The 13,360-nt window shown below is 43.0% G+C and overlaps 1 protein-coding gene across 4 annotated transcripts in view; it reads right to left on the bottom strand.

The window, feature by feature from the left end:
• Positions 1 to 13,360, bottom strand: part of LOC118388227 (cAMP-specific 3',5'-cyclic phosphodiesterase 4D-like) — a 177,864-nt gene that overhangs the window by 152,075 nt on the left and 12,429 nt on the right. For all 4 annotated transcript variants that reach the window (XR_008145372.1, XM_052528059.1, XM_035777065.2 and 1 more), the window contains exon 5: positions 10,177 to 10,245. Coding sequence is in view for 3 of the 4 variants with exons in the window: in XM_052528059.1 (XP_052384019.1) it covers positions 10,177 to 10,197 (21 nt within the window). In the remaining variant the exon portion in view is untranslated. The remainder of the gene's footprint in view (positions 1 to 10,176; positions 10,246 to 13,360) is intronic.

The following is a 13,360-nucleotide window of genomic DNA, read 5'->3' as shown; positions in this document are numbered from 1 at the left end:
CTGTATGCTTGCCATCGGCAAGGACTAGGGAGTGTTTTTAGGATTAAAAGAAAGAATAGAGCTAAGCACAGGCAAAACCACAGTAACCTAAAGCACAACGGCAAATATACACTGGAGTTGCCTAGTTAATGTTTAGACTTAAATTGTCTTAGAAATCTATGGCAAGACTTGAAAATGGCTGTCTAGCGAGGATTAACATCCAACTTGACAGAGCTTGAAGAACATGGAAAAAATGTGCACATTTTGTACAATCCAGGTGTACAAAGTTCTTATAGACTTACCCAGAAAGACAGAGCTGTAAACGCTGCCAAAAGGTGATTCTAGCATGTATTGACTCAGGGGTGAGAATACTTATGTAAATTTGATATTTCTGCTTTCCATTTTCAATACATTTTCCACTTTGTCATTATGGGGTATTATGTGTATATGGTTGACAAAGAAAACGATTCAATCTATTTTGAATTCAGGCTGTAACACAAAACAAATCTGGAATTTAATTAATTAATTAACCTTTATTTAACTAGGCAAGATCAGTTAAGAACAAATTCTTATTTTCAATGACGGCCTAGGAACAGTGGGTTAACTGCCTGTTCAGGTGCAGAACGACAGATTTGTACCTTGTCAGCTCGGGGGTTTGAACTTGCAACCTTCCGGTTACTAGTCCAACGCTCTAACCACCAGGCTACCCTGCCGCCCCAATAAGTCAAGGGGTATGAATACTTTCTGAAGGCAGAGTCTTCACATCTGCTGATTTAAAATTACATTTAAAAAAATATATATTCAGAAGACTTAGGCTGGGCTTTGCTCCTTTCATATTTATTTTGAAACCGGCCTCAGTCCTCTGAATACCTAACCCGGGGATAGTTTCCTTTTTCATCTGGATTACACACATTTTAATGCCAAAGACACACTAGAATTGTCACGCCTTGGTCTTAGTATTTTGTGTTTTCATTAATTATTTGTTCAGGCCAGGGTGTGACATGGGTTTATTGTATTGTTGTATTGGGGTTTTTGTAGGCATTGGGATTGTGGTTGATTAGGGGTGTGTCTAGTATAGGCTTGGCTGCCTGAGGCGGTTCTCAATCAGAGTCAGGTGATTCTTGTTGTCTCTGATGGGGAACCGTATTTAGGTAGCCTGGGTTTCACTGTGTATTTCGTGGGTGATTGTTCCTGTCTCTGTGTAGTTCACCAGATAGGCTGTAATTAGGTTTCACGTTCCGTTTGTTGTTTTTGTATATGTATAGTTATTTCATGTGTCACTTTTTTCATTAAAGTCATGAGTAACCACCACGCTGCATTTCGGTCCGACTCTCTTTCTACAAACGAAGAACGCCGTTACAGAATCACCCACCACACTCGGACCGAGCAGCGTGTTAACAGGCAGCAGCGAAGGGAGGACGTTATGGACAGCAGAGGCTTGGAGTATACGACGTGGGAAGAAATAGACAGGTGGGCGGCCGACCCAGAGAGAATGCTGGAGCCCACCTGGGATTTGCTGGAGCAGTGCGAAGAGGGCTATAGGAGAATGGAGTCGAAAAGAAAGACACGGCGGCGCAGAGCGAAACCCGAAAGTCACCCCCAAATATTTATTGGGGGAGGGCTCAGGGAGAGAGTAGCAGAGTCAGGAGTCAGACCTGAGCTTACTCTCCCTGTTAATTGTGAGGAGCAGCGATCAAAGGACTTCTGGACTTGGGAGGAGATATTAGACGGAAAAGGACCCTGGGCTCAGCCTGGAGAATATCGCCGTCCCAAGGAAGAACTAGAGGCGGCTAAAGCGGAGAGGCACTGGTATGAGGAGGCAGCACGGCGACGCGGATGGAAGCCCGAAAAGCAGCCCAAAAAAATTATTGGGGGGGGGGGGCTTAAAGGGAGTATGGCTATGCCAGGTAGGAGACCTGCGCAAACTCCCTGTGCTTACCGGTGGGCTAGAGAGACCGGGCAGACACTGTGTTATGCTATGGAGCGCACGGTGTTTCCAGTGAGGGTGCATAGCCCGGTGCGGTTCATACCAGCCCTTCGTATTGGTCGGGCTAGAGTGGGCATCGAGCCAGGTAAGCTTGGGCAGGCTCGGTGCTCAAGAGCTCCAGTGCGCCTGCACGGTCCGGTCTATCCAGAGCCACCTCCACACACCAGTCCTCCGGTAGCAGCTCCCCGCACCAGGCTTCCTGTGTGTGTCCTCTCTCCAGTAGCACCAGTTCCAGCACCACACACCAGGCCTTCAGTGCGCCTCGCCTGTTCAGCACAGCCAGAGCCTTCCTTCCCTCCTGCGCTGTCGGAGTCTCCCACCTGTTCAGCGCTTTCAGAGCCTTCCTCCTCTACAGCGCTGCCGGAGCCTCCTGCCTGTTCGGAGCAGCCTGAGCTGCCAGTCTGCAGGGAGCTGTCAGTCTGCAAGGTGCAGTCAGTCTGCATGAAGCAACCAGAGCTGTCAGTCTGCATGAAGCAACCAGAGCTGTCAGTCTGCAAAGAGCTGCCAGTCTGCAAGGAGCTGTCAGTCTGCAAGGAGCTGTCAGTCTGCAAAGTCTGCAAGGAGCTGCCAGTCTGCAGGGTGCTGTCAGCCTGCATGGAGCAGTCAGAGCTGTCAGTCTGCATGAAGCAGCCAGAGCTGTCAGTCTGCATAAAGCAGCCAGAGCTGTCAGTCTGCAAAGAGCTGTCAGTCTGCAGGGTGCCGTCAGCCTGCATGGAGCAGCTAGATCCGCCAGTCAGCCATGATCTTCTAGATCTGCCAGTCAACCAGATTCTTCCAGATCTGCCAGTCAGCCATGATCTTCTAGATCTGCCAGTCAACCAGATTCTACCAGATCTGCCAGTCAACCAGATTCTACCAGATCTGCCAGTCAACCAGATTCTACCAGATCTGCCAGTCAACCAGATTCTACCAGATCTGCCAGTCAACCAGAATCTTCCAGATCTGCTAGTCAACCAGAATCTTCCAGATCCACCAGCCAGCCAGGATCTACCGGAGCCTACTACCTGCCTGAGCTTCATCTCAGTACTGGGCTTCCTCTCGGTCCCGGGCTGCCCCTCGGTCCCGAGCTGCCCCTCGGTCCCGAGCTGCCCCTCAGTCACGAGCTGCTCCTCAGTTCAGTGGGGTTCTGGGTGAGGACTATTAGGCCATGGTCGACGGCAAGGGTGGATTATCCCAGGACGCGAAGGGGAGGAACTAGGACATTAATGGAGTGGGGTCCACGTCCCGAGCCGGAACCGCCACCATGGACAGACGCCCACCCGGACCCTCCCTATGGTTTTGAGGTGCGTCCGGGAGTCCTCACCCTAGGGGGGGGGGGGGTTCTGTCACGCCTTGGTCTTAGTATTTTGTGTTTTCTTTAATTATTTGTTCAGGCCAGGGTGTGACATGGGTTTATTGTATTGTCGTATTGGGGTTTTTGTAGGCATTGGGATTGTGGTTGATTAGGGGTGTGTCTAGTATAGGCTTGGCTGCCTGAGGCGGTTCTCAATCAGAGTCAGGTGATTCTTGTTGTCTCTGATGGGGAACCGTATTTAGGTAGCCTGGGTTTCACTGTGTATTTCGTGGGTGATTGTTCCTGTCTCTGTGTAGTTAACCAGATAGGCTGCAATTAGGTTTCACGTTCCGTTTGTTGTTTTTGTATATGTATAGTTATTTCATGTGTCACTTTTTTCATTAAAGTCATGAGTAACCACCACGCTGCATTTCGGTCCGACTCTCTTTCTACAAACGAAGAACGCCGTTACAAGAATGGCTTTCCAAGAGGTTTTGAGTGTTCGTGATTGGTCCTGTCTAAGCCCTGACTTAGAACTGCTTGAAAAATCGGAAATAAAGTTTTAATAGTGCTGTCCATCAGTTTCCCAACCACATTTTCTGCACTTTATTTAACTAGGCAAGTCAATTAAGAACAAATTCTTATTTACAATGACGGCCTATACTGGCCAAACTCGGACGACGCAGGGCCAATCAGAAATCGGGGGCCCGCATGGAGACTGAACACAAACATAGGTTTGTCCCAGGTGGGCAGCCCAATTGAAAATCACATTCACAGCCTAGTTATTGCCCATATAGGTCTCACTATACACCCATCCTTTACCCAGATGTACAGTGCATTCGGAAAGTATTCAGACTGCTTGACTTTTTTTAACGTTACAGCCTTACTCTAAAATGGATTAAAAACATTTTAAAAATCATCAATGTACACACAATACCCCATAATGAGAAAGCAAAAACAGGTTTTTATAAATGTACATTTATTAAAAATAAAAATATCTTATCTACATACAGTTGAAGTCGGAAGTTTACATAAACTTAGGTTGGAGTCATTAAAACTCGTTTTTCAAACACTCCACAAATGTTTTGTTAACAAACTATTGTTCTGGCAAGTCGGTTAGGACATCTACTTTGAGCATGACACAAATAATTTTTCCAACAATTGTTTACAGACAGATTATTTCACTGTATCACAATTCCAGTGGGTGAGAAGTTTACATACACTAAGTTGACTGTGCCTTTAAACAGCTTGGAAAATTCCAGAAAATGATGTCATGGCTTTAGATGCTTCTGATAGGATAATTGACATCATTTGAGTCAATTGGAGATGTACCTGTGGGATGTATTTCAAGGCCTACCTTCAAATGCAGTGCCTCTTTGCTTGACATCATGTGTAAATCAAAAGAAATCAGCCAAGACATCAGAAAAAAAATTGTAGACCTCCACAAGTCTGGTTCATCCTTGGGAGCAATTCCCAAATGCCTGAAGGTACCACGTTTATCTGTACAAACAATAGTATGCAGTAAGTAAGTATAAACACCATGGGACCACGCAGCCGTCATACCGCTCAGGAAAGAGAAGCATTTGGTCTCCTAGAGATGAACGTAATTCGGTGCGAAAAGTGCAAATCAATCTCAGAACAACAACAAAGGACCTTGTGACGATGCTGGAGTAAACAGGTACAAAAATATCTATATCTAGAGTAAAATGAGTCCTATATCGACATAACCTGAAAAGCCGCTCAGCAAAGATGAAGCCACTGCTCCAGTACTGCCATTAAAAAAGCCCGACTACGGTTTGCAACTGCACACAGGGACAAAGATCGTACCTTTTGGAGAAATGTCCTCTGGTCTGATGAAACAAAAATAGAACTGTTTGGCTATAATGACCATCGTTATGTTTGGAGGAAAAAGGGGGAGGCTTGCAAGCTGAAGAAGACCATCCCAACCGTGAAGCACGGGGATGGCAGTATCATGTTGTGGGGGTGCTTTGCTGCAGGAAGGACTGGTGCACTTCACAAAATAGATGGCATCATGAGGAGAACAATTATGTGGATATATTGAAGCAACATCTCAAGACATCAGTCAGGAAGTTTAAGCTTGGTTGCAAATGGGTCTTCCAAATGGACAATGATCCCAAGCATACTTCCAAAGCTGTGGCAAAATGGCTTAAGGACAACAAATCAAGGTATTGGAGTGACCATCACAAAGCCCCTCAATCCCATAGAACATTTGTGGGCAGAACTGAAAAAGTGTGTGCAAGCAAGGAGGCCTTACAAACCTGACTCAGTTACACCAGCTTTGTCAGGAGGAATGGGCCAAAATTCCCCCAGCTTATTGTGGGAAGCTTATGGAAGGCTACCCGAAATGTTTGACCCAAGTTAAACAATTTAAAGGCAATGCTACCAATTACTTATTGAGTGTATGTGAACTTCTGACCCACTGGGAATGTGATGAAAGAAATAAAAGCTGAACTAAATCATTCTCTCTACTATTATTCTGACATTTTACATTCTTAAAATTAATTGGTGATCCTAACTGACCTAAAACAGGGCATTTTTACTGGGATTAAATGTCAGGAATAGTGAAAAACTGAGTTTAAATGTATTTGGCTAAGGTGTATGTAGGTATTCAGACCATTTGCTATGAGACTTGAAATTGAGCTCAGCTGCATCCAGTTTCCATTGATCAGCCTCGAGATGTTTTTCAACTTGGATGGAGTCCACCTGTAGTAAATTCAATTGATTGGACATGATTTGGAATGGCACACACAGGACTATAGAAAAGGTCCCACAGTTGATAGTGCATGTCAAAACAAAAACCAAGTCATGAGGTCGGGAAGGGTACCAAAACAATTACCACAGCATTGACAAACTAAGCAATCTGGGGGAAAGGGCCTTGGTCAGGGAAGTGACCAATAACCAGATGGTCATTCTGACAGAGCTCCAGAGTTCCTCTGAGGAGATGGGAGAACCTTCCACAAGGACAACCATCTCTGCAGCACTCCACCAATCAGGTGGAGTAGAGTGGCCAGTCAGAAGCCACTCCTCAGTAAAAAGGCACATGACAGCCCGCTTGGAATTTGCCAAAAAGCACCTAAAGGACTCTGACCATGAGAAACAAGATTCTCTGGTCTGATGAAACCAAGATCGAACTCTTTGCCCTGAATGCCAAGTGTCACATCTGGAGGAAACCTGGTACCATCCCTATTGTGAAGCATGGTGGTGGCAACATCATGCTGTGGGGATTTGTTTCAGCGGCAGGAAATGCGAGACTAGTCAAGTTCGAGTGAGAGATGAATGGAGCAAAGTACAGAGGGATCATTGATGAAAACGTGCCCCAGAGTGCTCAGGACCTCAGACTGGTGCGAAGGTTCACCTTCCAACGGGACAATGACCTTAAGCACACAGCCAAGAAAATGCAGGAGTGGCTTTGGGACAAATCTCTGAATGTCCTTAAGTGGCCCAACAAGAGCTCAGGCCTGAACCCGATCTAACATCTCTGGAGAGACCTGAAAATTGCTATGCAGCGACGCTCCCCATCCAATCCTCGAGAGGATCTGCAGAGAAGAATGGGAGGAACTCCCCAAATATAGGTGGGCACGCTTGTAGCGTCGTACCGAAGGTTGCACATTTTCAGTAATATTCTGAGGTGGAAACTTTCTGTGGGAATATATGGGAATTAACTGGAATATATGCAAACTAATATTAATACCATTTAAATGTAGATTTTTTTTTGCATTGGATATATTTACCATATCATACGGAGACTGAAACATAAACCTTTTACCTTATCATAAGTAGGCTTTATTTGCAAATGATTCAATCCTTCCAATTTAGTTAAATGAGTTGACTCTTCGAGCTGTGCTGCTTTTACGCCAAACATAACGTTTTGCATTGTTGCCAAAAAGTTCCATTTTGGTTTCATCTGACCAGAGCACCTTCTTCCACATGTTTGGTGTGTCTCCCAGGTGGCTTGTGGCAAACTTTAAACAACACTTTTTTTGGATATCTTTAAGAAATGGCTTTCTTCTTGCCACTCTTCCACAAAGGCCAGATTTGTGCAATATACGACTGATTGTTGTCCTATGGACAGAGTCTCCCACCTCAGCTGTAGATCTCTGCAGTTCATCCAGAGTGATCATGGGCCTCTTGGCTGCATCTCTGATCAGACTTCTCCTTGTATGAGCTGAAAGTTTAGAGGGACGGCCAGGTCTTGGTAGATTTGCAGTGGTCTGATACTCCTTCCATTTCAATATTATCGCTTGCACAGTGCTCCTTGGGATGTTTAAAGCTTGGGAAATCTTTTTGTATCCAAATCCGGCTTTAAACTTCTTCACAACAGTATCTCGGACCTGCCTGGTGTGTTCCTTGTTCTTCATGATGCTCTCTGCGCTTTTAACGGACCTCTGAGACTATCACAGTGCAGGTGCATTTATACGGAGACTTGATTACACACAGGTGGATTGTATTCATCATCAGTCATTTAGGTCAACATTGGATCATTCAGAGATCCTCACTGAACTTCTGGAGAGAGTTTGCTGCACTGAAAGTAAAGGGGCTGAATAATTTTGCACGCCCAATTTTTCAGTTTTATGATTTGTTAAAAAAGTTTGAAATATCCAATAAATGTCGTTCCACTTCATGATTGTGTCCCACTTGTTGTTGATTCTTCACAAAAAAATACAGTTTTATATCTTGTTTGAAGCCTGAAATGTGGCAAAAAGTCGCAAAGTTCAAGGGGGCGAATACTTTCGCAAGGCACTGTACATCTGTAAAATAATGGTCTAGAAACTAAGGCTTTGGTAGTCTTCCTCTCAGGCTTCCATTTCTTCTCTCTGGACCACCTCATTGTCCACCTCTTGAACATCAGACTCTGGGCCTCATCTTCACTGTCACTTTCCAACCTTGTTGAGGATGATTCGTTGCCAGGTGAAAAAAATACTCAAATTTCCCCAGATGGTCACCAATTTTTCAACCCTTGTATTGGTCAGTTTGTTGCGTGCTTTGGTGTGTGTGTCCAAAACAAGGACCAGTTGCGCTCTGAGGAAGATGTTGGTGTGATTTGGAGGATGATGGAGGCATCAGGTGAGAGCCTCAGATCCACAAAGTCCCGTCCACCAGGTGGCTGATGAGATATGTTGGCACGACTGCCATATTGCATTTCTATCTCAAAGCCCTTGTTTGGAAGTGTACTTCGCCAGACTGCCAAGAACATTGCGCTCATCCAGGCCAAGGTAGTGAGACATGGTAGTGATGACACCATAGGCCTTGTTGATCTCTGCACCAGACAGGATGCTCTTGCCAGCATACTTGGGGTTCAACATGTACCCTATGGCGTGTATGGTCTTCAGGCAGAAGTCTTCACGCTTTTTGATGTATTTCAGAACTGCAGTTGCCCCTGCTTGGAGCAACAGTGAAGTGGGCAGGGCAGTACGGATTTCTAATCTTACATCTGCAAGCAGAGTCTGAACATCAGACAGGATGGCATTGTCTCCCTAAATCTGTGCAATGGCTACTGCTATACATTTCAGGAGTTTTAGGCTGCTTACCATGCTCTCCCAAAATACATAATCTAGGAGGATCCTCTTGATGGGGCTGTCCATATCAGCAGACTGTGATATGGCCATTTCTTTGAGACTCCTTCCCCTCCAGGAGACTATCAAACATGACAACACCACCCCAACGGGTGTTGCTGGGCAGCTTCAATGTGGTGCTCTTATTCTGCTCACTTTGCTTGGTGAGGTAGATTGCTGCTTTAACTTGATGACCCTTCACATACCTAACCATTTCCTTGGCTCTCTTGTAGAGTGTATCCAATGCTTTCAGTGCCATGATGTCCTTGAAGAGCAGATTCAATGCATGAGCAGCACAGCCAATGGGTGTGATGTGAGGGTAGGACTCCTCCACTTTTGACCAAGCAGCCTTCATGTTCTAAGTATTGTCTGTCACCAATGCAAATACCTTCTGAGGTTCAAGGTCATTGGCGACTGCCAATTATTTACTAAATAACAAAAAAATCATGTATGTCATATACAATATATTCACCCCACCCAGTATTGTAATCAAAACTTACCAGAAAGCATGTAGTCCTTGGCTCAGACAGTGTAGTAGTGTGGGCTCAATAGCATCTCATTAGTGTGCAAGATCTTGAGACTCAGCTGTTCATGTGATGGAAGAATGCACCTTGCATGCAATTGGGGATAGTTTAACCAAAATATGCCACAAGACCTAGAATTGCCTTATGTGTATCCCACAAAAAAAAGGTTCACTGTTATTAGCTTACTTTTTAAAATGAATTTAAGCAAAATTCCCGGGCTTAATTTCTCATGGAAAATTTCAGGAACAATTCCGTCAATTTACCGGAAAGTTTCCAACCCTTTGCAACACTAGTCATACCAAAGAAGAATCAAGGCTGTAATCGCTGCCTAGTGTGCTTCAACAAAGTACTGAGTAAAGGGTCTACCACTTATGTAAATGTGATATTTACTTTTTTGCTTTATCATTATGGGGTATTGTGTATAGATTGAGGGGGAAAAAACAATTGAATCCATTTTAGAATAAGGCTATAACATGAAAAATGTAAAAGTCAAGGGGTCTGAATAATTTCCAAATGCACTGTAATCCATTTGGGTAAACCACTAGGGCAACTTATGAAGCCCAACATGGCAACCACGTGGGGCAAATGTGGATACTGAGGACAAAACCTTGTGGGTCCCCGTTGTGTTTCCCTCATGGGGCCCGTGAAACAGCCCTCCATTACCCATATAGGCCCCACATGGAAATGTTAGCTGGGTTATTTTGGTGAGTTGGTCATTTGGCTGACCAATTAAGCATCCTCCAAAATTCCATGACCGTCACAGCCATACCTCTTGGGGCGATAAGGTAAGGAAGTGGTGAGGGTGTGGTGGGAGGGAACACAGCTTTAAATCTTAATTACCTCAGCCAACAGCCAAGACATTGACACAGAAGCTCTGGGACGCCTTCACCTGGTATGGCAAGACCGCAGCTGAGGGAGGCAAACAGAGAGTTGGGTTGAGATACCTTGTCATCACTTTTCTACCCTAATTTTTTCAGATCTTACTTATACAGCTGAAGAAAATACATATTCTACCAGTGCAGAATATATCATTATTCCACAAGAACCTCAAAATAGCTCAGGATGAGCTACTCTGTTCAACAAACTTTCACAATGGATTCTAGGGAATAAGTACACTGGTGAATAGTGGGCCTATTTCTCACTGGGGGCCTTTTTCTCCAAGAAAAAGAGGTTAATGAACCAGAACAGACAGTTATTACATACAGTGCCTTTGCGAAAGTATTCGGCCCCCTTGAACTTTGCGACCTTTTGCCACATGTCAGGCTTCAAACATAAAGATATAAAACTGTATTTTTTGTGAAGAATCAACAAGTGGGACACAATCATGAAGTGGAACGACATTTATTGGATATTTCAAACTTTTTTAACAAATCAAAAACTGAAAAATTGGGCGTGCAAAATTGTCGAGGTGATTGAGGTAATATGTACATGTAGGTAGGGTTATTAAAGTGATGATAACAACAGAGAGTAGCAGCGGTGTAAAAGAGGGGGGGGGGGTCTGGGTAGCCATTTGGGTAACCATTTGATTAGATATTCAGGAGTCCTATAGCTTGGGGGTAGAAGCTGTTTTAGAAGCCTCTTGGACCTAAACAGTGCCCTCTGCACTATCCCACCGTAAGTAACCCAAGTTACGTAAAATACAGTTTTCATACCGTGCATTTATTTTGTGGTTTATTTTCCCACATTACATCTCTGTATCAAATTAAAGCCTGCTGTTGTGATTGACATCAATTGCCAAGTAGTGTATGCAAACTGAATCTGACATATCCAATGATGGTGAAACCAAATAAATGTTTATCTTCATTATACAGCTTGTCACACAGGCTGCCAAACTACAAACACTGCATATTTGGGCATCAGTTTTGTAAATATTTCCTAAGCGTCAGTCAAGCTCAGATTGCACATTTTGTTCCATGGCAATTGGAAAAATATGTTGAAAAGCAGTAGTACCCCATCTACAGGACACAAAAAGTAATCTTTATCAGAAGACTACCATACACTGTGCATTCTAGTTACTGCCCCTCACAATCATTAAGTACTGCGTATAGGCTACTACTGTAAAAAATAATCGACTTTATTTGTAAAGCGCTTGTCAACATAGTGCTCGAAGATCCAAATAATAAGCTGCCATCTAAGCTGTTAAACGTTTCCCCATTCAAAAGGTACTACAATAACATACTGACAGTATATTGACCAGACAGGGGGATTATGTCTGTGAAACAGTAAATTGTTGTTAACTACATATGTATGCGACCCCATGTGAAATGTTTGTACAGGATGCGAAGGGACACATTTTTGTCATACCACAGACCATGCTGTCCCACACTGCCTATCCATGACTGACTGAGCAGAAGAGCTACTATGAATGTCTGAATGGGATACAGATGTACAATTGTTAGCTTAGTTCCTTGGCACTGCATGCAAACTCCAGCAGAGGCTGAGGACCTTCTATTTATACTCAATCAGCAGTAAGTTTGATAGTGTGAGTGAGTGAGTGAGTGAGTGAGTGAGTGAGTGAGTGAGTGAGTGAGTGAGTGAGTGAGTGAGTGAGTGAGTGAGTGTGTGAGAGAGTGTGTGAGAGAGGGACGGAGAGATAAATTAGTTGAACAGGAAGAGGGGAAGATAAAGAGAGGAGGGCAGGATTGTATAAATATTTTCTGGGAAATTCATTCTAAATTCATATGGTAATGATGGCCTTCCAAACAGCCATTAAGCGCTGTTCATAAAAATGTCTGAATGTTCAGTATCAGTACTCATAATGTAAACAGTCTTCTTTGCCAAATATAATAATCATGCTTGCACAATCTAAAGTCTCTGAACTTCTTAGCAAAATCTGTCAATTGGAATAACCTGAACAATAAATGTGGCCCAAGTTACAATGAAGGAACAGATACGAAAGGATATTTCAGAAAAAATCTTCAGAAGTTTACTGAAGAACTCGTTTCGAAATGTGTTAATTCCGCGAGCTACAATTAATATATGATCAGTTACACTGATGCCTAATTCATTTCTAGCTAGGCCTACACCATGTAGGCTACATAAATAATAGAACAAGATGACCAAGAAATAAAAATACAATTATTGGACCAATAGATAGGTCTATATTTCAACCCTATTAAAATACCAAGAGAATATTGACAAACAAGTTTGGGGAGTATTCTGATTACATGAAAATGAACTGTAATCAGTTAAATTACCAGCAAAAATATTGTAATCAGATTACAGATACTTTTGACAAACTAGATGATTTTGTTTAAATTCAGAAAGGATGTTTGCTAAAAAACACATTATGACACCTTTCAGTTCTCTCAATGATATTCAATTAGACACTGAAAAAAAGCACAAGTTTAAGTATGGTCCACCTGAGCGAGTCTGACCACAAGTCAGGGACCACTATGATGACACACCAAATGTGTCTGATGGATCCTTTGTCTTCTTCTAATGCCTTAAGAATAAATTAATCCACAAGTAACTGAAAGTAATCTGATTACGTTACTGAGTTTGGGTAATCCAACATTTACTTCACTGATTACCAGTGGCGCAAAATACTTAAGTAAACATACTTTAAAATACTACTTAAGTAGTTTTTGGGATATCTGTACTTTACTATTTATATTGTTGACAACGTTCACTTTTACTCCACTACATTCCTAAAGAAAATAATGTACTTTTTACTCCTAACATTTTCTCTGCCTCCCAAAAGTACTTGTTACAATTTGAATGCTTAGCAGGACAGAAATAGTGAAATTCACACACTTATCAAGATGTCATCTCTACTGCCTCTGATCTGCCGGACTCAATAAACACAAATGCTTCATTTGTAAATTATGTCTGAGTGTTGGAGTGTGCCCCAGGCTATCCATAAATAAATAAAAACATCTGGTTTGCTTAATTTAAGGAATATGAAATAGTAATACTTTTACATTTTATACTTCAGTATTTTTTAGCAATTACATTTACTTTTGATACTTAAGTAGATTTAAAACCAAACACTTTTAGACATTGACTCAAGTAGTATTTTACT

This window comes from Oncorhynchus keta, chromosome 1 (assembly GCF_023373465.1).
Source record: "Oncorhynchus keta strain PuntledgeMale-10-30-2019 chromosome 1, Oket_V2, whole genome shotgun sequence".
NCBI lineage: Eukaryota > Metazoa > Chordata > Actinopteri > Salmoniformes > Salmonidae > Oncorhynchus > Oncorhynchus keta.
The sequence above is the reverse complement of the archived record's forward strand: the minus strand, read 5'-3'. Positions and strand labels throughout refer to the sequence as shown.